Source organism: Oncorhynchus nerka, linkage group LG18, assembly GCF_034236695.1.
Source record: "Oncorhynchus nerka isolate Pitt River linkage group LG18, Oner_Uvic_2.0, whole genome shotgun sequence".
Lineage (NCBI taxonomy): Eukaryota > Metazoa > Chordata > Actinopteri > Salmoniformes > Salmonidae > Oncorhynchus > Oncorhynchus nerka.
In genome coordinates, this window is record NC_088413.1 from 62217772 (window position 1) to 62244392 (window position 26621).

The 26621-nt window shown below is 44.9% G+C and overlaps 1 protein-coding gene across 1 annotated transcript in view; it reads left to right on the forward strand.

Moving 5' to 3' along the window:
- Nucleotides 1–26621, forward strand: part of fndc5a (fibronectin type III domain containing 5a) — a 56966-nt gene that overhangs the window by 26948 nt on the left and 3397 nt on the right. Inside the window, exons 2-3 of the mRNA XM_065004256.1 lie at nucleotides 9932–10047; nucleotides 11322–11523. Coding sequence (XP_064860328.1) covers nucleotides 9932–10047; nucleotides 11322–11523 — 318 coding nt within the window. The remainder of the gene's footprint in view (nucleotides 1–9931; nucleotides 10048–11321; nucleotides 11524–26621) is intronic.

Sequence of the window (26621 nt, forward strand, 5' to 3'; positions counted from 1 at the left end):
TCTGTCTTCTGTTTCTCTCTCATTCCTGCCTGTCTTTCTGTCTCTCTGTTTTCTCTCTCTCTGCCTGTCTTTCTGTCTCTCTGTTTCTGTTTCTCTCTCTGTCTCTCTGTTTCTTTCTGTCTCCTGTCTTTCTGTCTCTCTGTTTCTCTTCTCTGTCTGTCTTTCTGTCTCTCTGTTTCTCTCTCTCTCTCTCTGCCTGTCTTTCTGTCTCTCTGTCTCTCTCTCTCTCTGCCTGTCTTTCTGTCTCTCTGTTTCTCTCTCTCTCTCTGCCTGTCTTTCTGTCTCTCTGTCTTCTGCCTGTCTTTCTGTCTTCTCTCTCTCTCTCTCTCTGCCTGTCTTTCTGTCTCTCTGTTCTCTCTCTCTCTCTCTGCTCTGTCTGTCTTTCTCTTTCTGTCTCTCTGTTTCTCTCTCTCTGCCTGTCTTTCTGTCTCTCTGTTTCTCTCTCTCTCTCTGCCTGTCTTTCTGTCTCTCTGTTTTCTCTCTCTCTCTCTGCCTGTCTTTCTGTCTCTCTGTTTTTCTCTCTCTCTCTCTGCCTGTCTTTCTGTCTCTCTGTTTCTCTCTCTTTCTCTCTCTGTCTTTCTGTCTGTTTCTCTCTCTCTCTCTCTCTGCCTGTCTTTTCTGTCTTTCTGTTTCTGTTTCTCTCTCTCTCTCTCTCTGCCTGTCTTTCTGTCTCTCTGTTTCTCTCTCTCTCTCTCTCTGCCTGTCTTTCTGTCTCTCTGTTTCTCTCTCTCTCTCTCTTGCCTGTCTTTCTGTCTTCTGTTTCTCTCTCTCTCTCTCTGCCTGTCTTTCTGTCTCTCTGTTTCTCTCTCTGTCTGTCTCTCTCTCTCTGTCTCTCTCCTGTTTCTCTCTTCTCTATCTTTCTGTCTCTCTGTTTCTCTCTCTCTCTCTGCCTGTCTTTCTGTCTCTCTGTTTTCTCTCTCTCTCTCTGCCTGTCTTTCTGTCTCTCTGTTCTCTCTCTCTCTCTGCCTGTCTTTCTGTCTCTCTGTTTTCTCTCTGTCTTTCTGTCTCTCTGTTTCTTTCTCTCTCTCTGCCTGTCTTTCTGTCTCCTCTGTTTCTCTCTCTCTCTCTGCCTGTCTTTCTGTCTCTCTGTTTCTCTCTGTCTCTCTGTCTGTCTTTCTGTCTCTCTGTTTCTCTATGTTTCTCTCTCTCTGCCTGTCTTTCTGTCTCTCTATCTCTCTCTCTGCTCTGTCCTGTCTTTCTCATTCACTGTCTGCCTTCAGTCTGTCTGTGTCTTTCTGTCATTCTCTCTCTCTCTCTCTGCCTGTCACAGAAATGAATGTCCCTCTTTCTCTCTGGAACTCTCTCTCTGTTTTCTTGTCTCTCTCTCTGTCTCTCTCTCTGCCTGTCTTTGGAGAGCCTGTCTCTCTGTTTCTCTTTCTCTCTCTCTGCCTGTCTTTCTGTCTCCTGTTTCTCTCTCTTCTGCCTGTCTTTCTGTCTCTCTGTTTCTCTCTCTCTCTCTGTCTTTCTGTCTCTCTGTTTCTCTCTGTTCTCTCTCTGCCTCTCTGCTCTGTCTGTTCTCTGTCTCTCTCTCTCTCTCTCTGCCTGTCTTTCTGTCTCTCTGTTCTCTCTCTCTCTCTGTCTTTCTGTCTCTCTCTGTTTCTCTCTGCCTGTCTCTCTCTGCCTGTCTTTCTGTCTCTCTGTTTCTCTTTCTGTCTCTCTCTGTTTCTCTCTATCCTGTCTTTCTGTCTCTGTTTCTCTCTCTGCCTGTCTTTCTTCTCTGTTTCTCTCTCTCTGTCTTTCTGTCTCTGTCTTCTGCCTGTCTTTCTGTCTCTGTTTCTCTCTCTGCCTGTCTCTCTGCCTGTCTTTCTGTCTCTCTGTCTCTCTGTTTCTCTCTCTCTCTCTCTGCCTGTCTTTCTGTCTCTCTGTTTCTCTCTCTCTCTCTCTGCTCTGTCTTTCTGTCTCTCTGTCTCCATTTCTCTCTCTCTCTGTCTGTCTGTTTCTCTCTCTGTCTGTCTTTCTGTCTCTCTGTTTCTCTCTCTCTCTCTCTGTCTTTCTGTCTCTGTCTTTCTGTCTCTCTGTTTCTCTCTCTGCCTGTCTTTCTGTCTCTCTCTGTTCTCTCTCTCTCTGCCTGTCTTTCTGTCTCTCTGTTTCTCTTTCTGTCTCTCTCTCTCTCTGCCTGTCTTTCTGTCTCTCTGTTTCTCTCTCTCTCTCTCTGCCTGTCTTTCTGTCTCTCTGTTTCTCGCTCTCTCTCTGCCTGTCTTTCTGTCTCTCTGTCTCTGCCTGTCTTTTTCTCTCTCTCTCTCTGTATCTGCCTGTCTTTCTGTCTCTCTGTTTATTTCTTTATCTCTGCCTGTCTTTCTGCTCTGTCTGTCATAAGCACTCATTCACTAGTTGGGTTATCATGCACAGAACTGACAATACACAAAGCAAATGTGTGTCGTGCATGTGTATATGCATACATCCATTGGTGTGAATGCACAAACAACTGATTTGTGTCACAGTCACAGAAATGAATGTATGCCCCTGCTGGCGTTGGGAACTAAACACTGTCTGTTACATTTAGACCGGGGACTTGGTTAAGTGGTGGCTGCTGTGTGTCTTCACTGCCATTCCCTGGAGAGCCTGTCTCTGTTTCTCTCTCTCTCTCTCTGCCTGTCTTTCTGTCTCTCTGTTTCTTCTCTCTCTCTGCCTGTCTTTCTGTCTCTCTGTTTCTCTTCTCTCTCTCTGCCTGTCTTTCTGTCTCTCTGTTTCTCTCTCTCTCTCTGTCTTTCTGTCTTTCTGTCTCCATGTCTCTCTCTCTTTCTGCCTGTTTTCTGTCTCTCTCTGTCTCTCTGCCTGTCTTCTGTTTCTCTCTCTCTGTTCTCTCTCTTTCTGCCTTCTTTCTCTCTCTCTGTCTGTCTTTCTGTCTCCTGTTTCTCTCTCTCTGCCTGTCTTTCTGTCTCTCTGTTCTCTCTCTCTGCCTGTCTTTCTGTCTCTCTGTTTCTCTCTATCTCCTGTCTTTCTGTCTCTCTGTCTTCTCTCTCTCTGCCTGTCTTTCTGTCTCTGTCTCTTCTCTCTCTGTCTTTCTGTCTCTGTTTGTCTCTCTCTCTCTCTCTGCCTGTCTTTCTGTCTCTCTGTTTCTGTCTCTCTCTCTCTGCCTGTCTTTCTGTCTCCATGTCTCTCTCTCTCTGCCTGTCTTTCTGTCTCTCTGTTTCTCTCTCTCTCTCTCTGCCTGTCTTTCTGTCTCCATGTCTCTCTGTTTCTCTCTCTCTCTCTCTGCTGTCTTTCTGTCTCTCTGTTTCTCTCTCTCTCTGCCTGTCTTTCTGTCTCTCTGTCTCTCTGTTTCTCTCTCTCTCTCTCTGCCTGTCTTTCTGTCTCCTGTCTTCTCTCTCTGCCTGTCTTTCTGTCTCTCTGTTTCTCTCTCTGTCTGTCTTTCTGTCTCTCTGTCTTCTCTGTCTCTGCCTGTCTTTCTGTCTCTCTGTTCTCTCTCTCTGCCTGTCTTTCTGTTCATGTCTCTCTCTCTCTGCCTGTCTTTCTGTCTCTCTGTTTCTCTCTCTCTCTCTCCTGTCTTTCTGTCTCTCTGTTCTCTCTCTCTGCCTCTCTCTGTTTCTCCTGTCTTTCTGTGTCTCTCTCTGTCTCTCTGTTTCTCTTCTCTCTCTCTCTGTCTTTCTGTCTCTCTGTTTCTTTCTCTCTCTCTCTCTGCCTGTCTCTCTCTGTCTCTCTGTCTTCTCTCTCTCTCTCTGCCTGTCTTTCTGTCTCATGTCTCTCTCTCTGCCTGTCTTTCTGTCTCTCTGTTTCTCTCTCTGTCTGTCTTTCTGTCTTTCTCTCTGTTTCTCTCTCTCTCTCTCTGCTGTCTTTCTGTCTCTCTGTTTCTCTCTCTCTCTGCCTGTCTTTCTGTCTCTCTGTTTCTCTCTCTCTCTCTGCCTGTCTTTCTGTCTCTCTGTTTCTCTCTCTCTCTGCCTGTCTTTCTGTCTCTCTGTTTCTCTCTCTCTCTCTCTCTGCCTGTCTTTCTGTCTCCATGTCTCTCTCTCTGCCTGTCTTTCTGTCTCTCTGTTTCTCTCTCTCTCTCTCTCTCTGCCTGTCTTTCTGTCTCTCTGTTTCTCTCTCTCTCTCTCTGCCTGTCTTTCTGTCTCTCTGTTTCTCTCTCTCTATATCTGCCTGTCTTTCTGTCTCTCTGTTTCTCTCTCTCTCTGCCTGTCTTTCTGTCTTTCTCTCTCTCCTGCTCTGTCATAAGCACTCATTCACTAGTTGGGTTATCATGCACAGAACTGACAATACACAAAGCAAATGTGTGTGTGTGTGCATGTGTATATGCATACATCCATTGGTGTGAATGCACAAACAACTGATCTGTGTCACAGTCACAGAAATGAATGTATGCCCCTGCTGGCGGCGTTGGGAACTAAACACTGTCTGTTACATTTAGACCGGGGACTTGGTTAAGTGGTGGCTGCTGTGTGTCTTCACTGCCATTCCCTGGAGAGCCTGTCTCTCTGTTTCTCTCTCTCTGCCTGTCTTTCTGTCTCTCTGTTTCTCTCTCTCTCTCTGCCTGTCTTTCTGTCTCTCTGTTTCTCTCTCTCTCTCTCTGCCTGTCTTTCTGTCTCTCTGTTTCTCTCTCTCTGTCTGTCTTTCTGTCTCTCTGTTTCTCTCTCTCTCTCTCTGCCTGTCTTTCTGTCTCTCTGTTTCTCTCTCTCTCTCGCTCTGCCTGTCTTTCAGTCTCTCTGTTTCTCTCTCTCTGCCTGTCTTTCTGTCTCTCTGTCTTCTCTGCCTCTCTTTTGTCTCTCTGTTTCTCTCTCTCTCTGCCTGTCTTTCTGTCTCTCTTTCTCTCTCTCTCTCTCTGTCTTTCTGCTCTGTCTTTCTCTCTCTGCCTGTCTTTCTGTCTCTCTTTCTCTCTCTCTCTCTCTGCCTGTCTTTCTGTCTCTCTGTCTCTCTCTCTCTGCCTGTCTTTCTGTCTCTCTGTTCTCTCTCTCTGTCTGTCTTTCTGTCTCTCTGTTTCTCTCTCTCTCTCTGCCTGTCTTTCTGTCTCTCTGTTTTCTCTCTCTCTCTCTCTGCCTGTCTTTCTGTCTCTCTGTTTCTCTCTCTCTCTGCCTGTCTTTCTGTCTCTCTGTTTCTCTCTCTCTCTCTGTCTTTCTGTCTCTCTCTTTCTCTCTGTTTCTCTCTCTGCCTATCTTTCTGTCTGTCTTTCTGTCTCAAATCTCTTCTCTGCCTGTCTCCATTGGTCTGAATGCACTCTCTGATTTGTCTCTCTCTCAGAAAATGAATGTTTCTGCCCCTGCTTTCTGTCTCTCTGTCTTCTCTCTCTCTCTCTCTGCCTGTCTTTCTCTCTCTGAGAGCCTGTCTCTCTGTTTCTCTCTCTCTCTCTCTGCCTGTCTTTCTGTCTCTCTGTTTCTCTCTCTCTCTCTCTGCCTGTCTTTCTGTCTCTCTGTTTCTGTCTCTCTCTCTCTGCCTGTCTTTCTGTCTCTCTGTTTCTCTCTCTCTCTCTCTGCCTGTCTTTCTGTCTCTGTCTCTCTCTGCCTGTCTTTCTGTCTCTCTGTTTCTCTCTCTCTCTCTGCCTGTCTTTCTGTCTCTCTGTTTCTCTCTCTCTCTCTCTGCCTGTCTTTCTGTCTCTCTGTTTCTTTCTCTCTCTGCCTGTCTTTCTGTCTCTCTGTTTCTCTCTCTCTCTCTGCCTGTCTTTCTGTCTCTCTGTTTCTCTCTCTCTCTCTGCTGTCTTTCTGTCTCTCTGTTTCTCTCTCTCTCTCTGCCTGTCTTTCTGTCTCTCTGTTTCTCTCTCTCTCTCTCTCTCTGCCTGTCTTTCTGTCTCCATGTCTCTCTCTCTCTGCCTGTCTTTCTGTCTCTCTGTTTCTCTCTCTGTCTGTCTTTCTGTCTCTCTGTTTCTCTATGTTTCTCTCTCTCTGCCTGTCTTTCTGTCTCTCTGTTTCTCTCTCTCTCTCTGCCTGTCTTTCTGTCTCTCTGTTTCTCGCTCTCTCTCTGCCTGTCTTTCTGTCTCTCTGTTTCTCTCTCTCTCTCTGCCTGTCTTTCTGTCTTTCTCTCTCTCCTGCTCTGTCATAAGCACTCATTCACTAGTTGGGTTATCATGCACAGAACTGACAATACACAAAGCAAATGTGTGTGTGCGTGCATGTGTATATGCATACATCCATTGGTGTGAATGCACAAACAACTGATTTGTGTCACAGTCACAGAAATGAATGTATGCCCCTGCTGGCGGCGTTGGGAACTAAACACTGTCTGTTACATTTAGACCGGGGACTTGGTTAAGTGGTGGCTGCTGTGTGTCTTCACTGCCATTCCCTGGAGAGCCTGTCTCTCTGTTTCTCTCTCTCTCTCTCTCTGCCTGTCTTTCTGTCTCTCTGTTCTCTCTCTCTCTCTCTGCCTGTCTTTCTGTCTCTCTCTTTCTGTCTCTCTCTCTGCCTGTCTTTCTGTCTCTCTGTTTTCTCTCTCTCTCTCTCTGCCTGTCTTTCTGTCTCCATGTCTCTCTCTCTCTGCCTGTCTTTCTGTCTCTCTGTTTCTCTCTCTCTCTCTGCCTGTCTTTCTGTCTCTCTGTTTCTCTCTCTCTCTCTCTGCCTGTCTTTCTGTCTCTCTGTTTCTCTCTCTGCCTGTCTTTCTGTCTCTCTGTTTCACTCTATCTGCCTGTCTTTCTGTCTCTCTGTTTCTCTCTCTGCCTGTCTTTCTGTCTCTGTTTCTCTCTCTGCATGTCTTTCTGTCTCTGTCTCTCTCCCTCTGCCTGTCTTTCTGTCTCCCTGTCTCTCTCTCTCTGCCTGTCTTTCTGTCTCTCTGTTTCTCTCTCTGCCTGTCTTTCTGTCTCTCTGTTTCTCTATGTCTTCTCTCTCTCTGCCTGTCTTTCTGTCTCTCTGTTTCTCTCTCTCTCTCTTTCTGCCTGTCTTTCTGTCTCTCTGTCTTTCTTCTCTCTGTTTCTCTCTCTCTCTGCCTGTCTTTCTGTCTCTCTCTTTTTCTCTCTCTCTCTGCCTGTCTGTCTTTCTGTCTCTCTGTTTCTCTCTCTCTCTCTCTCTGCCTGTCTTTCTGTCTCTCTGTTTCTCTCTCTCTCTCTCTCTGCCTGTCTTTCTGTCTCTCTGTTTTCTCTCTCTCTCTCTCTGCCTGTCTTTCTGTCTCTCTGTTTCTCTCTCTCTCTCTCTGCCTGTCTTTCTGTCTCTCTGTTTCTCTCTCTCTCTCTCTGCCTGTCTTTCTGTCTCTCTGTTTCTCTCTCTCTCTCTCTCTGCCTGTCTTTCTGTCTCTCTGTTTCTCTCTCTCTCTCTGCCTGTCTTTCTGTCTCTCTGTTTCTCTCTCTCTCTCTCTGCCTGTCTTTCTGTCTCCATGTCTCTCTCTCTCTGCCTGTCTTTCTGTCTCTCTGTTTCTCTCTCTGTCTCTGTCTTTCTGTCGCTCTGTTTCTCTATGTTTCTCTCTCTCTGCCTGTCTTTCTGTCTCTCTGTTTTCTCTCTCTCTCTGCCTGTCTTTCTGTCTCTCTGTTTCTCGCTCTCTCTCTGCCTGTCTTTCTGTCTCTCTGTTTCTCTCTCTCTCTCTGCCTGTCTTTCTGTCTCTCTGTCTCTCTGTTTATTTCTCTATATATATCTCCTATCTGCCTGTCTTTCTGTCTTTCTCTCTCTCCTGCTCTGTCATAAGCACTCATTCACTAGTTGGGTTATCATGCACAGAACTGACAATACACAAAGCAAATGTGTGTGTGCGTGCATATGTATATGCATACATCCATTGGTGTGAATGCACAAACAACTGATTTGTGTCACAGTCACAGAAATGAATGTATGCCCCTGCTGGCGGCGTTGGGAACTAAACACTGTCTGTTACATTTAGACCGGGGACTTGGTTAAGTGGTGGCTGCTGTGTGTCTTCACTGCCATTCCTGGAGAGCCTGTCTCTCTGTTTCTCTCTCTCTCTCTCTCTGCCTGTCTTTCTGTCTCTCTGTTTCTCTCTCTCTCTCTCTGCCTGTCTTTCTGTCTCTCTCTTTCTGTCTCTCTCTCTCTGCCTGTCTTTCTGTCTCTCTGTTTCTCTCTCTCTCTCTCTCTGCCTGTCTTTCTGTCTCCATGTCTCTCTCTCTCTGCCTGTCTTTCTGTCTCTCTGTTTCTCTCTCTCTCTCTGCCTGTCTTTCTGTCTCTCTGTTTCTCTCTCTCTCTCTCTGCCTGTCTTTCTGTCTCTCTGTTTCTCTCTCTCTCTCTCTGCCTGTCTTTCTGTCTCTCTGTTTCTCTCTCTCTCTCTCTCTCTGCCTGTCTTTCTGTCTCTCTGTTTCTCTCTCTCTCTCTCTGCCTGTCTTTCTGCTCTGTCTGCCTGTCTTTCTGTCTCTCTGTTTCTCTCTCTCTCTCTCTGCCTGTCTTTCTGTCTCTCTGTTTCTCTCTCTCTTTCTCTCTGCCTGTCTTTCTGTCTCTCTGTTTCTCTCTCTCTCTCTGCTGTCTTTCTGTCTCTCTGTTTCTCTCTCTCTCTCTGCTGTATTTCTGTCTCTCTGTTTCTCTCTCTCTCTCTCTGCTGTCTTTCTGTCTCTCTGTTTCTCTCTCTCTCTCTCTCTGCTGTCTTTCTGTCTCTCTGTTTCTCTCTCTCTCTCTCTGCTGTCTTTCTGTCTCTCTGTGTCTCTCTGCCTGTCTTTCTGTCTCTCTGTTTCTCTCTCTGCCTATCTTTCTGTCTCTCTGTCTGTCTTTCTGTCTCTCTGTTTTCTCTCTCTCTCTCTGCTGTCTTTCTGTCTCTCTGTTTCTCTCTCTCTCTCTCTCTGCCTGTCTTTCTGTCTCTCTGTTTCTCTCTCTCTCTCTCTGCCTGTCTTTCTGTCTCTCTGTTTCTCTCTCTCTCTCTCTCTGCCTGTCTTTCTGTCTCTCTGTTTCTCTCTCTCTTTCTCTCTGCCTGTCTTTCTGTCTCTCTGTTTCTCTCTCTCTCTCTGCTGTCTTTCTGTCTCTCTGTTTCTCTCTCTCTCTCTGCTGTATTTCTGTCTCTCTGTTTCTCTCTCTCTCTCTCTCTGCTGTCTTTCTGTCTCTCTGTTTCTCTCTCTCTCTCTCTCTGCTGTCTTTCTGTCTCTCTGTTTCTCTCTCTCTCTCTCTGCTGTCTTTCTGTCTCTCTGTGTCTCTCTGCCTGTCTTTCTGTCTCTCTGTTTCTCTCTCTGCCTGTCTTTCTGTCTCTCTGTTTCTCTCTCTGCCTGTCTTTCTGTCTCTCTGTTTCTCTCTCTGCCTGTCTTTCTGTCTCTGTTTCTCTCTCTGCATGTCTTTCTGTCTCTGTCTCTCTCCCTCTGCCTGTCTTTCTGTCTCCCTGTCTCTCTCTCTCTGCCTGTCTTTCTGTCTCTCTGTTTCTCTCTCTGCCTGTCTTTCTGTCTCTCTGTTTCTCTATGTTTCTCTCTCTCTGCCTGTCTTTCTGTCTCTCTGTTTCTCTCTCTCTGCCTGTCTTTGTGTCTCTCCTCAGGTAATAGCTGAGGACACACACACAACAAAAATGAATTACACAGCAACAAATCATTACTTTGAAGTCATGTATCATATAAGCCCTAATTAAACTGCCAAGGTAAACAGCACGTACAACGTATCATTACACCGAATAACAAAAAGTGATCCAACTCTATACAGTACCCCATTTTGAGTTGAGTGTAATTTAACTGAATATTCAACTGATGCTAAATGTGAACCTATTCAAAATTCTACCCTTAATTGCAAGGCTATTCAAAATCCAACCCCTTAATAGTAGCTCCACTCTAGATTTGATTGCAGTTGTATTTCTTATGAATCATAATTATGCTGAATGGATGTGAATAATGAATCAGGCCACAGCTCTCCCTCGGTAAGTAGTAGTGAACAATTAAACCACCTCAGGAAGGCTGATGGCCAATCTGTAGCCATACTGTCTAGACTAGCCAAGTTCTGAGATTTTCTGAATTGTTTGAAGTACTCTATTGAGGCAGTGTAAATAATACATGTACCCATGACTGTACCCACTCTACCCAGTACCCACTAGACAGTAAGAACGTCTACTTAATTTGCTTCATGTGTATCTCCTCTTTCTCTTCTTCTCTTTCTCTGTGTGTTTGCAGACAGCTTGTCGGCTCCTGTCAATGTGACCATCAAGTCTCTGAAGGCCAACTCTGCTGTGGTGACATGGGACATCCCCGAGGGGGACCCCGTCATCGGCTTCGCCATCACACAGCAGGTGAGAGAGACAGAGCGCAACATGGAGGAGGATACACTCACACACACCACACACACAAACACACTCAAACACACACACACTTGCCAACAGGAGATTAATTAGTACCTGTCACCAATCGTTACCCACCATCTCTCCTCTGCGTCCCCGGCCAGCCGCTTGTTTTGCAGAACCGTTGTCACAGGACGTTATGTTGTCGGGACGATCGTGCCAGAGCGCCTGTCTCCTCGACGACGGCAGTGGATGATGACAGCTATGTAAAGAGGGAAAAACAATATTATTTATCCTGGCACACACAGTCCCTGCAGAGCACACATCTTTGCTTTGCACATCTCTGAACACTCACTCTGTAGTTCAGCATAGTAATGCAGATGGACAGGTGTGTGGTCAATATGACAGTCAGTGTAGATAACTTGGCCAATGAGACAGCAAAGTGTAGGTTAGGATTAGAGCAGGGGGGTCAAGCCAGATCCGACCCGCGAGGGAACAAACTCAATATCCTTTAAAATGATGAGATGATTTCCTGGTCCCAGAAGCCCAGATGATTTCCTGGTCCCAGAAGCCCAGATGATTTCCTGGTCCCAGAAGCCCAGATGAGAGCCCTGGTCCCAGAAGCCCAGATGATTTCCTGGTCCCAGAAGCCCAGATGATTTCCTGGTCCCAGAAGCCCAGATGATTTCCTGGTCCCAGAAGCCCAGATGATTTCCTGGTTCCAGAAGCCCAGATGATTTCCTGGTCCCAGAAGCCCAGATGATTTCCTGGTCCCAGAAGCCCAGATGAGAGCCCTGGTCCCAGAAGCCCAGATGAGAGCCCTGGTCCCATCCATCTCCTGACTGCTGCTCCCTCTCTCCACTCCTCCACATACAGCTCCTCCCCACACAGTCTATTTCTGTCTACTATTACTGCACAGTACCTGCATACTTCTACTACTAAGACTTATTTTTGTTGTTTCTTGCCGTCTTTTCAAAATATAACTCTTATTTTTTTATATACATTTAAAAAAGGATTATTAGTTATTTAATGTCCTTGTCTATAACTGTTCTGTACTTTGTGATGTATTTGTATTATGTGGACCCCAGGAAGAGTAGCTTTTGCATGTGCAGTAGCTAATAGGGATCCTAATAAACTAAACTAAACTAAACTTGGGAGTGAGTGGGTTATATCTGTGAGAAGTTCATTACGGTGCAATGTTGTGTGTGAGACTTCTCTTCAACATCAGTGGATATGTTTGTGTTACACTGCTCGCTAAACGCCCCTCTGTGATGATGTGCCAACAGAAAAAGGATGTGCGCATGCTACGCTTCATCCAGGAAGTGAACACCACCACCCGCTCCTGTGCATTATGGGACTTGGCGGAGGAGACCGACTACATTGTGCACGTGCAGTCCATCAGCATGAGTGGGCCCATGAGTCCGCACAGCGAACCCCTGCGCTTCCGGACACCCAAGGAGGCCGAGACACAGGCCTCCAAGAGTAAAGGTAAACATCTCAACAAGCAAATACACACAGTACCTAAGGTAAAAACTAAGTCTAAAGTACTTCTCCGGGTTCCTGTACCTTATTATAATACACGTACAGTGCCAAAAAAGAACGAGGAAACTCTGTGCACAGCAGTGCCTCAACATACCATGTCTAGAGTACAGCTTGCAGTTGGACTCTTTTACAACTCTTGACAGATTCCGTAAAGGCCAATTAAAATCAATAGGGACACAAAGCATGAAATTAAGTTCCACAACAGAATGCTCTTAAACATCAAGCACTCTTACCACAATTCCTGAATACAATACCTTCAGGGTGCTCTTCATGATGTATTGATGTGTCTACCCCAACTGCCCACAGGCCCTGCCCTGTGCTGGCACCCCTTACCTCACCCCCCTCGCTGCCTCGCTCCTTCACTCACTACTCACCCCCATCGCCACCTCGCTCCTTCACTCACTACTCACCCCCTCGCCGCCTCGGTCCTTCACTCACTCCTCACTCACTACTCACCCCCCTCGCCACCTCGCTCCTTCACTCACTACTCACCCCCTCGCTGCCTCGCTCCTTCACTCACTACTCACCCCCATCGCCACCTCGCTCCTTCACTCACTACTCACCCCCTCGCCACCTCGCTCCTTCACTCACTACTCACCCCTCGCCACCTCGCTCCTTCACTCACTACTCATCCCCCTCGCCACCTCGCTCCTTCACTCACTACTCACCCCCTCGCCACCTCGCTCCTTCACTCACTACTCACCCCCTTGCTGCCTTGCTCCTTCACTCACTACTCACCCCCATCGCCACCTCGCTCCTTCACTCACTACTCACCCCTCGCTGCCTCGCTCCTTCACTCACTACTCACCCCCATCGCCACCTCGCTCCTTCACTCACTACTCACCCCCTCGACACCTCACTCCTTCACTCACAACTCACCCCTCGCCACCTCGCTCCTTCACTCACTACTCACCCCCTCGCCACCTCGCTCCTTCACTCACTACTCACCCCCTCGCCACCTCGCTCCTTCACTCACTACTCACACCCCCTTGCTGCCTTGCTCCTTCACTCACTACTCACCCCCCGCCACCTCGCTCCTTCACTCACTACTCACCCCCTTGCTGCCTTGCTCCTTCACTCACTACTCACCCCCCTCGCCACCTCGCTCCTTCACTCACTACTCACCCCCCTTGCTCCTTCACTCACTACTCACCCCCTCGCCGCCTCGCTCCTTCACTCACTCCTCACTCACACTCACAGGAAGCAGAGGCAAGGACAGCAAGGGGCTTGTGATTCTGGGAACCCTTCTGTCACGGGCATAGGCTGTTTGCACACACGGCCATAGGTGCACACACTAACACACATACACTTCTCGCATGTAACTTAGTAGAGACATTCTCATGATTCTCAGCTAGGAGAAACTAGCAGAAAATGCTACCAACAGCTCCATCACATTGATGTCCAGTCCCCAGGGTCCCCAACCTTCTCAGAGCTACATCCATATAGGTGGATGAGAGGAGACGAGACCCTGTGCAGTGAAAGTGGTGGTAGTGTATGAGCGATGGCTAGGCTGAGATTAGATGGAATTGGCTGAGGCTGATTTGTGCGTGCCTCTGAGAAGTGTTTGTTTCCCTGTGTAAAGCCAGGCAGACACCTTGAAAAATGACTGTAGTGTTGAGGTGTGACATCCATCCCTCTCTTTCCATCCCTCTCTTTCTATCCCTCTCTCTCTACCTCTACATCCCTCTCTTTCCATCCCTCTCTTAACATCAAGCCACACTGTCAACCTGGCTCAGAGTACTACCTACAACACTATGCCAGGAAGGGGCAACACACACACACACACACACACACACACACACACACACACACACACACACACACACACACACACACACACACACACACACACACACACACACACACACACACACACACAGTTGCTTTGTTGTAATAGTTTGTTGCCGTAGTTGCAATAGCAATGTTCAGTAGTGTTAGCAGCGCAATGGTACTATTACCATTAGTAGAAGCAGGAGTCAAAGTTTATGATGATTTGTGTATTCATACGCTACATATACAAAAGTATATGGACACCCCTTCAAATTATTGGAGTCGGCTATTTCAGCCACACCTGTTGCTGACAGGTAAAATCGAGCACACAGCCATGCAATCTCCATAGCCAAACATTGGCAGTAGAATGGCCTTTCTGAAGAGGTCAGTGACTTTCAACGTGGAAATGTCATAGCATGCCACCTTTCCAACAAGTCCGTTAGTCAAATTTCAGATGTGCTAGCTCTAAACCCGGTCAACTTTGAGTGCTGTTACTGTGAAGTGGAAACTTCTAGGAGCAACAATGGCTCAGCTGCAAAGTGGTAGGCCACACAGCAAATAGAACAGGACCGCCAAGTGCTGTCCTCTGTTGCAACACTCACTACGGAGTTCCAAACAGCCTCTGGAAGCAACATCAGCACAATAACTGTTCATCAGGAGCTTCATGAAATGGGTTTCCATGGCCGAACAGCCGCACACAAGCCTAAGATCACCATGCGCAATGCCAAGCATCGGCTGGAGTGGTGTAGATCTCGTACCCATTGGACTCTCAAGCAGTGGAAACGCGTACTCTGGAGTGATGAATCACGCTTCACCATCTGGCAGTCCGACAGACGAATCTGGGTTTGGCGGATGTCAGGGGAACGCTACATGCCCCAATGTGTGCCAAATGTAAAGTTTGGTGGAAGAGGAATAAAGGCCTGGGGCTGTTTTTAATGATTCGGGCTAGGCCCCTTAGTTCCAGTGAAAGGAAATGTTAATGCTACAGCATACAATAACATTCTAGACGATTATGTACTTCCAACTTCGTGGCAACAGTTTGGGGAAGGTTCTTTCCTGTTTCAGCAAGACAATGTTGACAATGCATGACAATACTGTTCACAAAGCGAGGTGGTTTGTCGAGATCGGTGTAGAAGAACTTGACTGGCCTGTACAGAGCCCTGACCTCAACCCCATTGAACACCTATGGAATTCATTGGAACACCGACTGCAAGCCAGGCCTAATAGCCCAACATCAGTGCTGACTTCACTAATGATCTTGTGACTGAAGGGAAGCAATGTTCTAACATCTGGTGGAAAGTCTTTCCGGAAGACTGGAGGCTGTTGTAGCAGCAAAGGAGGGACCAACTCCATATTAATGCCCATCATTTTGGAATGAGATCTTCGATGAGCAGGTGTCCATAGACGCTTCGTCATGTAACGTATATTTATGTGTTGTGAAATCCAATGAGGCCATTTAGAATAGACATCCCACTCAAGGGCACAACATCCCACTCAAGGGCACCACTCTGGGACTCAACAGCCTTCTGGTTCAGCTCAGACATCCATTTCCCAGAACACTGCATCATATCACACAAACACAAAGAGATCTATGTACAAACAATCACACTTTACCATCCCACACAAACACATACACACACATTTAACAGACACTGCAGTAAACACTGCAATGAACATCACACACATCCATCCATTTCCCCAAGCACTACACCATCGCACATACCAACCAAGTTCGCCCACACATTGCATCCCAAAAGCACACAGTCATCATACTAAGGGAGAGATGACCTGTGCTAAATGTACCGTCCTCTCAAATGACTCTCTCGGTATTGCATAACCTCTCTGGCAGTCTCATATACACAATGACATGTATTTATGGATCCCAAGGGAAGCCACCAAAAGAAAGTGTCAAGGGAAGCCAGTTTGGATTTGTCTTTCCTCCAATCATATCACATTGAGAGCAATTGACAGAAAAACTTTAATAGTTGCATCTCATTGTGTGGTTGTCCGGTGGCTAGATAGCAAAAATTGGTCCTTTCCTAAAATAGCCATGGATGGAGATAGGGATTTGAGCTTGTGGTTTTACTTAATTCTCCATAGTGGCCAATAATTAGAACTGCGATTCTGATCAAACCATAAATTCATACATTGTTCCCCTGGCCTGAGCGGATGGAAGTTCAGTATGTAGCTAGATGTAGAAGGCTAATGTTAACTAGATAACGTTGCCCAGGAAAGGAAGTTAGGCTAGCGAGCAAGCATTTTCGCCAGGTAGCCTAGGACAGTGGTTCCCAAACTTTTTATAGTCCCGTACCCCTTCAAACACTCAACCTCCAGGTGCGTACCCCCTCTAGCACCAGGTTCAGCACAATCTCAAATGTTGTTTTCTGCCATCATTGTAAGCCTGCCACACAGACAATGTACGATACATTTCTTAAACATAAGAATTAGTTTTTGTCACAACCCGGCTCGTGGGACGTGACAAAGAGCTCTTATAGGACCAGGGCACAAGAAATAATATAATAATAATCTTTACTTAACCATCTTACATATAAAACCTTATTTGTTCATCAAAAATTGGGAATAACTCATCACAGGTTAATGAGGAGGGTGCACGACTGAGTCTGGTGCACATTAGATAGTACCCGCAAAACACCAGTCTCAACTTCAACATTGAAGAGGAGACTCCGGGATGCTGGACTTATAGGCAGTGTTGCAAAGAAAAAGCCATATCTCAGACTGGCTAATAAAAATAAAAGATTAAGATGGGCAAAAGAACACAGACACTGGACAGAGGAACTCTGCCTGGAAGGACAGCATCCCGGAGTCGCCTCTTCACTGTTGACATTGAGACTGGTGTTTTGCGGGTACTATTTAATGAAGCTGCAAGTTGAGGCCTTGTGAGGCGTCTGTTTCTCAAACTAGACACTCTAATGTACTTGTCCTCTTGCTCAGTTGTGCACCGGGGCCTCCCACTCCTCTTTCTATCCTGGTTAGAGCCAGTTTGCGCGGTTCTGTGAAGGGAGTAGCACACAGCGTTGTACGAGATCTTCAGTTTCTTGGCAATTTCTCGCATGGAATAGCCTTCATTTCTCAGAACACGAATAGACTTACGAGTTTCAGAAGAAAGTGCTTTGTTTCTAGCCATTTTGAGCCTGTAATCGAACCCACAAATGCTGATGCTCCAGATACTCAACTAGTCTAAAGAAGAACAGTTTTATTGCTTCTTTAATCCGCACAACAATTTTCAACTGTGCTAACATAATTGCAATAGGGTTTTCCAATAATCAATCAGCCTTTTAAAATGATAAACTTGGATTAGCTAACACAACATACCATTGGAATATAGGGGTGATGGTTGCTGATAATGGGCCTCTGTACTCCTATGTAGATAGTCCATAAAAAATCTACCGTTTCCAGCTACAATAGTAATTTACATTAACAATGTCTACACTATATTCTGATCATTTTAATAGTGTTTTAATATACAAAAAGGTGCTTGTCTTTCAAAAACAAGGAAATGTCTAAGTGACCCCAAATTTTTGAACGGTTCTGAAGCAATTCCAGCGTTGCTTTGCTGTGTGCTTGGGATCATTGTCCTGTTGGAACGTAAATCTTCTCCCCAGTCTAAGGTCGGTTGCACTCTGAAGCAGGTTCTCTTCAAGATTTGCCTGTAATTGGCTCCATTCATTGTCCCCTCTGTCCTTACCGGTCCCTGTCTCTGAAAAGCATCCCCATAGCATGAAGCTGCCACCACCATGCTTCACGGGAATGGATGGCGTTATATGGGTGATGAGCTGTGCCAGGTTTTCTCCAGACATAGCGCTTTGCATTCAGGCCAAAATGTTCAAATTTGTCTCATCAGAACACATCATAGTTAAACTTGTGCTCTCTTTCACCTGCCTTATTGCAAACTCCAGGCGTGTTGTCGTGCCTTTTTCTCAGGAGTGGCTTCCGTCTAGCCCCTCCCCTATAAAACTCAGATTGATGAAGTGCTGTAGAGACTGTTTTCCTTCTGGCAGGATCTCCCATCTCAGCCAAGGAACATTGTAGTTCTATCAGAGTGGTCATTGGGTTCTTGGTCACCTCCCTGACCAAGGTCCTTCTTGGCCGGTTGCTCAATTTGGTTGGACGGCCAGCTCTAGGCAGAGCCTGGATAGTTCCATATTAGTTCAATTTCCCAATGACGGAGACCACTGTGCTATTGGAAACTTTCAACACTCAGAATATTGTTTTATACCCTTTCCCAGATATGCAGTACCAGTCAAAAGTTTAGACACACCTACTCATTCAAGGGTTTCTCTTTATTTTTACTATTTTCTACATTGTAGAATAATAGTGAAGATATCAAAACTATGAAATAACACATATGGAATCATGTAGTAACCAAAAATGTGTTCAACAAATCAAAATATATTTTATATTTGAGATTCTTCAAAGTAGCCACCCTTTGCCTTAATGACAGCTTGGCATTCTCTCAACCAGCTTCATGAACTAGTCACCTGGAATGGATTTCAAGTAACAAGTGTGTCTTGTTAAAAGTTCATTTGTAGAGTTTATTTCCTTCTTAATGCGTTTGAGCCAATCAGTTGTGTTGTGACAAGGTAGGGGTGGTATACAGAAGATAGCCCTATTTGGTAAAAGACCAAGCCCATATTATGGCAAGAACAGCTCAAATAAGCAATGAGAAATGACAGTCCATCATTACTTTAAGACATGAAGGTCGGTCAATCTGGAAAATTTGAATAACTTAAAGTTTCTTCAAGTGCAGTCACAAAAACCATCAAGCGCTATGATGAAACTGGCTCTCATGAGAACCGCCACAGGAAAGGAAGACCCTGAGTTACCTCTGCTGCAGAGGATAAGTTCATTAGAGTTACCAGCCTCAGAAACTGCAGCCCAAATAAATGCTTCACGGAGTTCAAGTAACAGACACATGTCAACATCAACTGTTCAGAGGAGACTGCATGAATCAGGCCTTCATGGCCAAATTGCTGCAAAGAAGCCACTACTAAAGGACACCAATAATAAGAAGAGACTTGCTTGGGCCAAAAAACACGAGCAATGGACATTAGACTGGTGGAATTTGAGATGCCAACAGCCAGGTCTTTGTGAGATGCAGAGTAGGTGAACGGATTATCTCCGCATGTGTGGTTCCCAACGTGAAGCATGGAGGAGGAGGCGTGCTGGTGTGGGGGTACTTTGCTGGTGACACTATCAGTGATTTATTTAGAATTCAATGCACACTTAACTAGCATGGCTACCACAACATTCTGCAGCGATACGCCATCCCATCTGGTTTGCGCTTAGTGGGACTATCATTTGTTTTTCAGCAGAACAATGACCCCAAACACACCTCCAGGCTGTGTAAGGGCCATTTGACCAAGAAGGAGAGTGATGGAGTGCTACATCAGATGACCTGGCCTCCACAATCACCTGACCTCAATCCCATTGAGATGGTTTGGGATGAGTTGGACCGCAGAGTGATGGAAAAGCAGCGGCTACATTGCGCAACTGGTCACCTGATGGCTCCCAGAGATTATTTCTCGTGTAAAATACAGAGGTAGCCATTATTCTAATCGGTCCTACTGAAAAACCAATTGTCCCGGTGGATATATTATCGAATAGATATTTGAAAAACACCTTGAGGATTGATTATAAACAACGTTTGCCATTTTTCTGTCGATATTATGGAGCTAATTTGGAATATTTTTCGGCGTTTTCGTGACTGCAATTTCCGGGCGATTTCTCAGCCAAACGTGAAGAACAAACGGAGCTATTTCGCCTACAAAAATAATATATTTTTGGAAAAAAGGAACATTGTCTATCTAACTGGGAGTCTCGTGAGTGAAAACATCCGAAGCGGGGGGATCACGTGACCCTTGAACGAGATGGCCGCGTGAACTAAGAGCTCCGCACAAGTAGTTTCCAATTCCTAATCTTACCTCCATTCCAAGTTCACACTCATTTAGCTTTAGTAAGAAAAAGTCATGGCGGCTACAAAAGGCGACACTACAGGTGACATTTTTACCCGGACTCGAGTATTAGCGACGGAAAAGCCTCCAAGAAGAAGCTAGCTTCAGAAAAAACTAGTGCCATTAGCCAGGAGCAAGAGAACCCGCTCCCCCACGAGGCACAACGAATGCCAACCTCGCACTCTGTCGAAGACATCCTCTCTGAGTTGAGATCCCAACGTACAGAACTAAACACCAAATTAGATGCCATTAACTCTCAGCTCAGTGCGATAGGGGGAAAGGTGACAATCCTGGAAAACGCATTGCCTGACATCAACAACAAGATAACCATAAACGCGGGGCGCCTGGACGAGGCAGAGGGGCGAATCCTATCCATGGAAAACTTATTGACAGATGCCATGGAAACAATAGCATATGCTAAAAAGAAAATCGAGCATCTGGAAGAGAAAACAGAGGACCTGGAAAACAGGGGGCGAAGGAATAATTGTGTTCTATTCAATCTGGGCGAAAAAGAAGAGGGAAACATGCCACTGATCCGCTACCTGCAAGACAAACTTCCCGAGTGGCTCCACCTGCCCACCGACAGGCCCATAGAACTCGAGAGAGCTCACCGAGCACTGAGGCCCCCACCAGCAGCCAGACAACCACCGCGCCCAATCACCATACGTTTCCTGAGATTCACCGACAAGGAACGAGTCCTACAGGCGGCGAAAAACAACACCATCACAGTGGGAAACGCCAAACTCGCTTTACACCAGGACCTGTCAGCTGGAATACGCCGAAAGCGCCGAGAATTTGACGAAGTGAAGAAATACTCCATTGACCGAGGCATCTTCAGGGGATTCAAATACCCAAACGAGCTCAGGATTCTTCACCAAGGAGCCTTGCGACACTTCAAAACTCCCGAAGAGGCAAAACGTTTTTTGAAAGACAATCCTGGCCAATGAGAAACAGACCAATGACTAAATGCGATTAATGCCATTACTAAAGGAGGTAAGACGACATATAGCCGATATCCAGAGACCCACCCCCTAAATGTCATTACAGCCGTCCAATTTATATTTATTTTCCTTTAACTGAGAGGGATGGGCTGTATAGCCTAACCTAGGCCTACTAATGTTTCAGCCTACTTTTATTTCCCTGTTTTTTTTTTCTGTTGTTGCTATTATTACCTGGGGTTCCCTATGTCCCTTGGGGAGGTATATGTAGGCTGGGCTATTGATTTTATTTTTCTCCCCTCTTTTACTGAGGTCTGGACGAGGGCAACTGTGTTACTTACTCAATGCGGGGTGGAGAGGATGAGGCATTTCTTTGGTGGGGCGAGGGAGACGTTGTGCGTTGCTAACTGTTCCCGGTTTTTGTTTTATTCGAACACAGAATTGAGACTGAGGGGGGGTAATAGATCCAACGGGATGTGTCGAGTTGTTTGGGAACTCGGCTGGGGTGTTCAGAGATTATTATTTTATGTACACCATTTATTTTCCTTTATGTGAACGCAGCTGTAATTACTATCCACTTTTACCCAGCGATGACTTGCACTAAAGTTCGATTACTGCTCGATGACGATGACTAGTACCTTAAATCTATTGACATGGAACTGCCATGGTCTAGGGCATGCAATAAAACGGAAAAAGATACTATGTGCTCTAAAAAAGGAAAAAGCAGACATTGCGCTATTACAAGAGACACACCTCTGTGATGCTGAACATGCCAAACTCCGCAGAGCTTGGGTGGGACAGGTGTATTTCTCATCTTTCAAATCAAACAGTAGAGGCACAGCCATACTTATCCATAAAAATGTTCCATTCATAATAGACAAAAACATATCTGATCCGGAGGGGAGATTTATTTTGATAACTGGGTCACTATATGGTCAACCAATTACTATATTAAACATATACGCCCCTAACACAGATACTCCTGCCTTCATGTCAAAAATTATAACCCTGTTCAATGAGCATTGTGTCTCCTTTGGTGTGGTGGCCGGAGATTTTAATTGTACCCTTAACCCAACCCTAGACAAATCATCTCAAGTCCCCACCACAAATCCTAGATCTGCAAAGATGTTGAACTCTCTTACTAAAGAGATGGGGCTGATAGATATCTGGAGAGAGAATAATAGCTCATCTATGGACTATACATACTACTCTAATGTCCATAACACCTACTCCCGTATAGATTACATTATCCCAAAGAGTTTCATAAATTCAGCCACTTGTACAATCGGACCCATAGCACTTTCAGATCACGCCTTTGTCCACCTCCGCTTTGACCTCTGCAAAAACATCCCGAGGTCAAAGAGCTGGAAATTCAACACCTCCATGCTATCAAATGACGAGTTCCATACATTAGTAACTACATGGATAGACAACTACACACAAGACAATAAAGATTCCCCTGTTTCTCCGGCCACAATGTGGGACGCTGCTAAAGCCACACTAAGAGGTCATCTAATTGCATATGCTTCCTCTAAGAAAAAGCAATGGAAGCACACAGGCTAGATCTTGAGAGGGAGCTGGAATGCTGTGAAAAATACATAAACAATCCCTAGACAGCACTTCCTGGAGTCATCTTAAAGCAGCCAAAGCCAAACTGAATTTGGACTACACTCGGGAGATAAAAAAAAGTTTTATTTACTAAACAGAAATACCATGAGTATAGCAATAGGCCCAGTAGATTGCTTGCTTACCAATTAAAAAAGGAGCAGTCAGAGCGTACAATCATGGCTATCCGAACAGCAGAGGACGAGGTCACATATGACCCAAAAAAGATCAATTTAACTTTTCATGATTTTTACTGCAAACTATATACCTCTGAGAGAAAACACACGGAGGCAGAACTCCACTCTTTCCTAGAGGGAATCTCGCTACCTAAACTATCAGAGACCGACCAGGAAGATCTCAACTCCCCTTCACTCCTGAGGAGATCCTGGAGGCAATTACCTCCATGCCACCTAATAAGTCCCCAGGCCCAGATGGATTCCCAGAGAGTTCTATAAAGCTTTTTGGCCCCAGCTCAGCCCTATCTTCATGCCAATGCTGGAGGATTTTTGCAAAAACGGAGTTCTCCCAGACTCAATGCACACAGCTCGCATTACAGTGTTGCTAAAAAAGGACAAGGACCCCTATCCTGCTCGTCCTTCCGGCCCATAAGCTTGTTGGATTTCGACTATAAAATAATTACCAAATTGCTCGCCATAAGACTAAACACTCTTCTTCCCAAAATAATAAAAGCGGACCAAACTGGATTTATTAGAGACAGATACTCTTCTGATAACATTCGCCGTCTTTTTGATATTATTGATCAAGTAAACGCACAAAAGACCCCTGTCCTGCTGGCTTCACTGGATGCTGAGAAGGCGTTTGACAGGATGGAGAGGAGCTTTCTGTTTTCAGTCTTAGAAAAGTTCAATATGGGCCCAAATTTTATTAAATGGATCAAATCACTATACTCTCATCCAAATGCCATGGTGACTACTAATGGACTGAACTCTGACAGATTCCCTCTGGAGCGGGGCACAAGACAGGGGTGCTCGCTGTCCCCGCTGCTCTACTTGTTGGGGGCGGAGCCTCTGGCAGAGCTGATAAGGAGCAATCCAAGTATTATGGGTGTTTCTGCAGGTGGCCTGCAGCACAAGATTTCGCTTTACGCGGATGATGTCTTGCTCTACATATCCAACCCTGAGAAATCCCTCCCTCTCATTTTAGACACAATTGCCCAGTATGGCAAGTTCTCAGGTTATAAGATCAATTTTAACAAATCCACTGTCTGCCCTCTCAATATTACACTCACCAGCTCTATGAAGACACTTTGTCCTTTCCAATGGAAAACACAGGGGTTTCAATACCTCGGGATCTTCATAACACCAGATCTGAATAGCCTTTTAGGGAAAATTATCTTCCACTCCTGGATCGAATCAAGAACAATCTCCAAACCTGGATCTCCCTCCCAATTAGCTTAGTAGGAAGAATTAATGTAATCCGTATGAACGTCCTCCTAGACTGAACTACTTATTTCAGATGCTCCCATGCTATCTCCCAGTTTCCTTCTTCAAAACAACTAACCAAAGCATCACCAAATTTATATGGGGCAATAAAAAACCTAGGATCAAGTTTTCCACTTTATCAAAACCCGAATCTAAAGGTGGCCTTGCCCTTCCCTCCCTTCAATTGTACTACTGGTCTGCCCAAATCCGCAACATGCTAACATGGATCACAAACAGACAAGAGTCAACGTGGATTCAGATAGAAGCCCAATCCTGTGGTTCATTGCCCTTAAGCTCAATTATATTCATTAATAACTTTAGTGAAGTGGGCAACATAGCCAAATCCTTTGTGATTTACAGCACCCTACTAGCGTGGAGGGACTGTAAGAAATACCTGGGCATTTCCTCCCAAATATGTTCTCACTCGCCTATAGTAGGCAACCCAGACTTGCCAAAAGCCCTGAGGGATGCCAACTTTAATCTTTGGCATACTCTAGGAATCAGGACCTTTTCAGACCTATTTCATCAGAAAACCACTACACTGAAATCCTTTCAAGAGCTCTGCAGTGAATTCGACGTGCCAAGATCCCATTTTTTTTAAATATCTTCAAATTAGACATGTAATTTCCTCATTTACCTCCAAGAGGAGGTTTAGAACTCAGTTGAACGAAGTTGAAACCCTTCTTGTCACAGCACAATCCATTAAAGGCAAAATATCTTGCATCTATAGACTCCTTTCTGAGAAAGGAAGCTCCTCCTTTACTCCTTTGAAAATAATCTGGGAAAAGGACCTTGGTCTGACTATTAGTGATGAGTTATGGGCGGAGGTTTGCGAAAAGGTATACTGCTCCTCTACCAGTGTAAAAATGAAAGAATCTAATTACAAATTTTTGTACAAATTTTATTATACTCCTTTGAGACTCCATAGAATGAAAACAGATATGTCTCCTAACTGTAAAAGATGTACCTCTGAATGTGGAACCTATATGCATGTATTTTGGAGCTGTAGGGAGATTGCCAGATTCTGGCAATCTGTACATACCGCTGCACAGAAAATACTAGAGGTACAGTTTGATATGACCCCATGTATCTATCTTCTTAATGCCCAGCAGGACTTTGTTCTTGATCCTGACAGAGAAAATTTGCTTATGACTATTACATACTTTGCTAAGAAATGTATTCTTCTATTGTGGGCTTCTAATACCCCCCCCTACATTTAAAATGTGGATTGACCAGATTGTTGACTTCCTTCCTCTTGAAAAGCTCACTTATGACCTCCACAAGAGACAGCCCAAGTTTGATAGACTCTGGTCCCCACTATTCAACTATATTTCAAACTGGACAGAGTGAACGGGGTGACTAGGGAAATGCGCAGATACATTTTGTGTAAGGTACTGTAAAACCTAAAAACGAATGATTGGCCCATCGTCTCAGCGAATGCTTGAAATAGCTGATAAGAACCTTGATAGTGCTGCTGCAAGTGGTATGGTTTTTTGTTTTTTTTGTTGTGTGTGTGTTTTTATTTTAATTTAGTTTTTGAGTACGTATGTGTGTGTGTATGTATATGTGCGTATGTATGTATGTATGTATGTATGTATGTATGTATGTATGTATGTATGTATGTATATACAGGTACCAAGGAAAATATATAGATTAAGAAAAATAAATGCTTTTATTTGACTTTATCATTCATTTTAATTGTATTTTAATTTTTTCAAATGTATTATTATTTTTTGACTTTTTATTTTTTTAAAGCCTGTCACATCTGTGAATGTGGAATGTGTTTTGTTGGTTGATTGAAAAACAAGAACTTAATAAAACTTTAAATTGAAAAAAAAGAAAACATCCGAAGCTCATCAAAGGTAAACGATTTAAAAAAAAATTTTTTTATTTCACCTTTATTTAACCAGGTAGGCTAGTTGAGAACAAGTTCTCATTTGCAACTGCGACCTGGCCAAGATAAAGCATAGCAGTGTGAACAGACAACACAGAGTTACACATGGAATAAACAATTAACAAGTCAATAACACAGTAGAAAAAAAAAATGGGCAGTCTATATACAATGTGTGCAAAAGGCATGAGGAGGTAGGCGAATAATACAATTTTGCAGATTAACACTGGGGTGATAAATGATCAGATGGTCATGTACAGGTAGAGATATTGGTGTGCAAAAGAGCAGAAAAGTAAATAAATAAATAAAAAAAACAGTATAAAAACAGTATGGGAATGAGGTAGGTGAAAATGGGTGGGCTATTTACCAATAGACTATGTACAGCTGCAGCGATCGGTTAGCTGCTCGGATAGCTGATGTTTGAAGTTGGTGAGGGAGATAAAAGTCTCCAACTTCAGCGATTTTTGCAGTTCGTTCCAGTCACAGGCAGCAGAGTACTGGAACGAAAGGCGGCCAAATGAGGTGTTGGCTTTAGGGATGATCAGTGAGATTTAATTCGATTGCTTTTCTGATATCCGTGACCAAGTTACCTGCTGCTAGCTGGACAAAATGCTATGCTAGGCTATCGATAAACTTACACAAATGCTTGTCTAGCTTTGGCTGTAAAGCATATTTTGAAAATCTGAGATGACAGGGGGATTAACAAAAGGCTAAGCTGTGTCTCATTTCACTTGTGATTTTCATGAATAGGAATATTTTCTAGGAATATTTATGTCCGTTGCGTTATGCTAATTAGTGTCAGTCGATGATTACGCTCCCTCATGCGGAATGGGGAGTCATTAGAGGTTAACACTTTTTTGGTTACTACAATATTTTATGTGTTATTTCATAGTTTTGATGTCTTCACCATTATTCTACAATGTAGAAAATAGAAAGAATGAAGAAAAACGATGAGAAGGTGTGTCCAAACGTTTGACTGGTACTGTATGCCTCATCACAACTCTATCTCAGAGATCTACAGACAGTCCCTTGGACTTCATGTATAGTTTCTGCTCTGACATACACTGTCAACTGTGGGACCTTATATAGACAGGTGTGTTTCTTTCTAAATAAATCATGTCCAAACAAGTGAATTGGCCACAGGTGGACTCCAATTAAGTTTTATTAAGGCTGTAAGACAACAAAATGTGGGGTATGAATTAATGCACTGTATGTGTTTGTCTCCCAAGACCATAGATATAGAACAGACATGTGGTCTGTGCCTAAGACTCTGATGAGGGAGGTTTTCTAGAGTGACCGGTGGGATGTCTGCAAAACAGTACTGCAGTAAAACAGATGTATAACACTCCAATACAATTTCTCTACTTACATAATCCTGCAGCTATATGGCATACAGTTGACCATGTCCCTGAATGTACCCACCTGC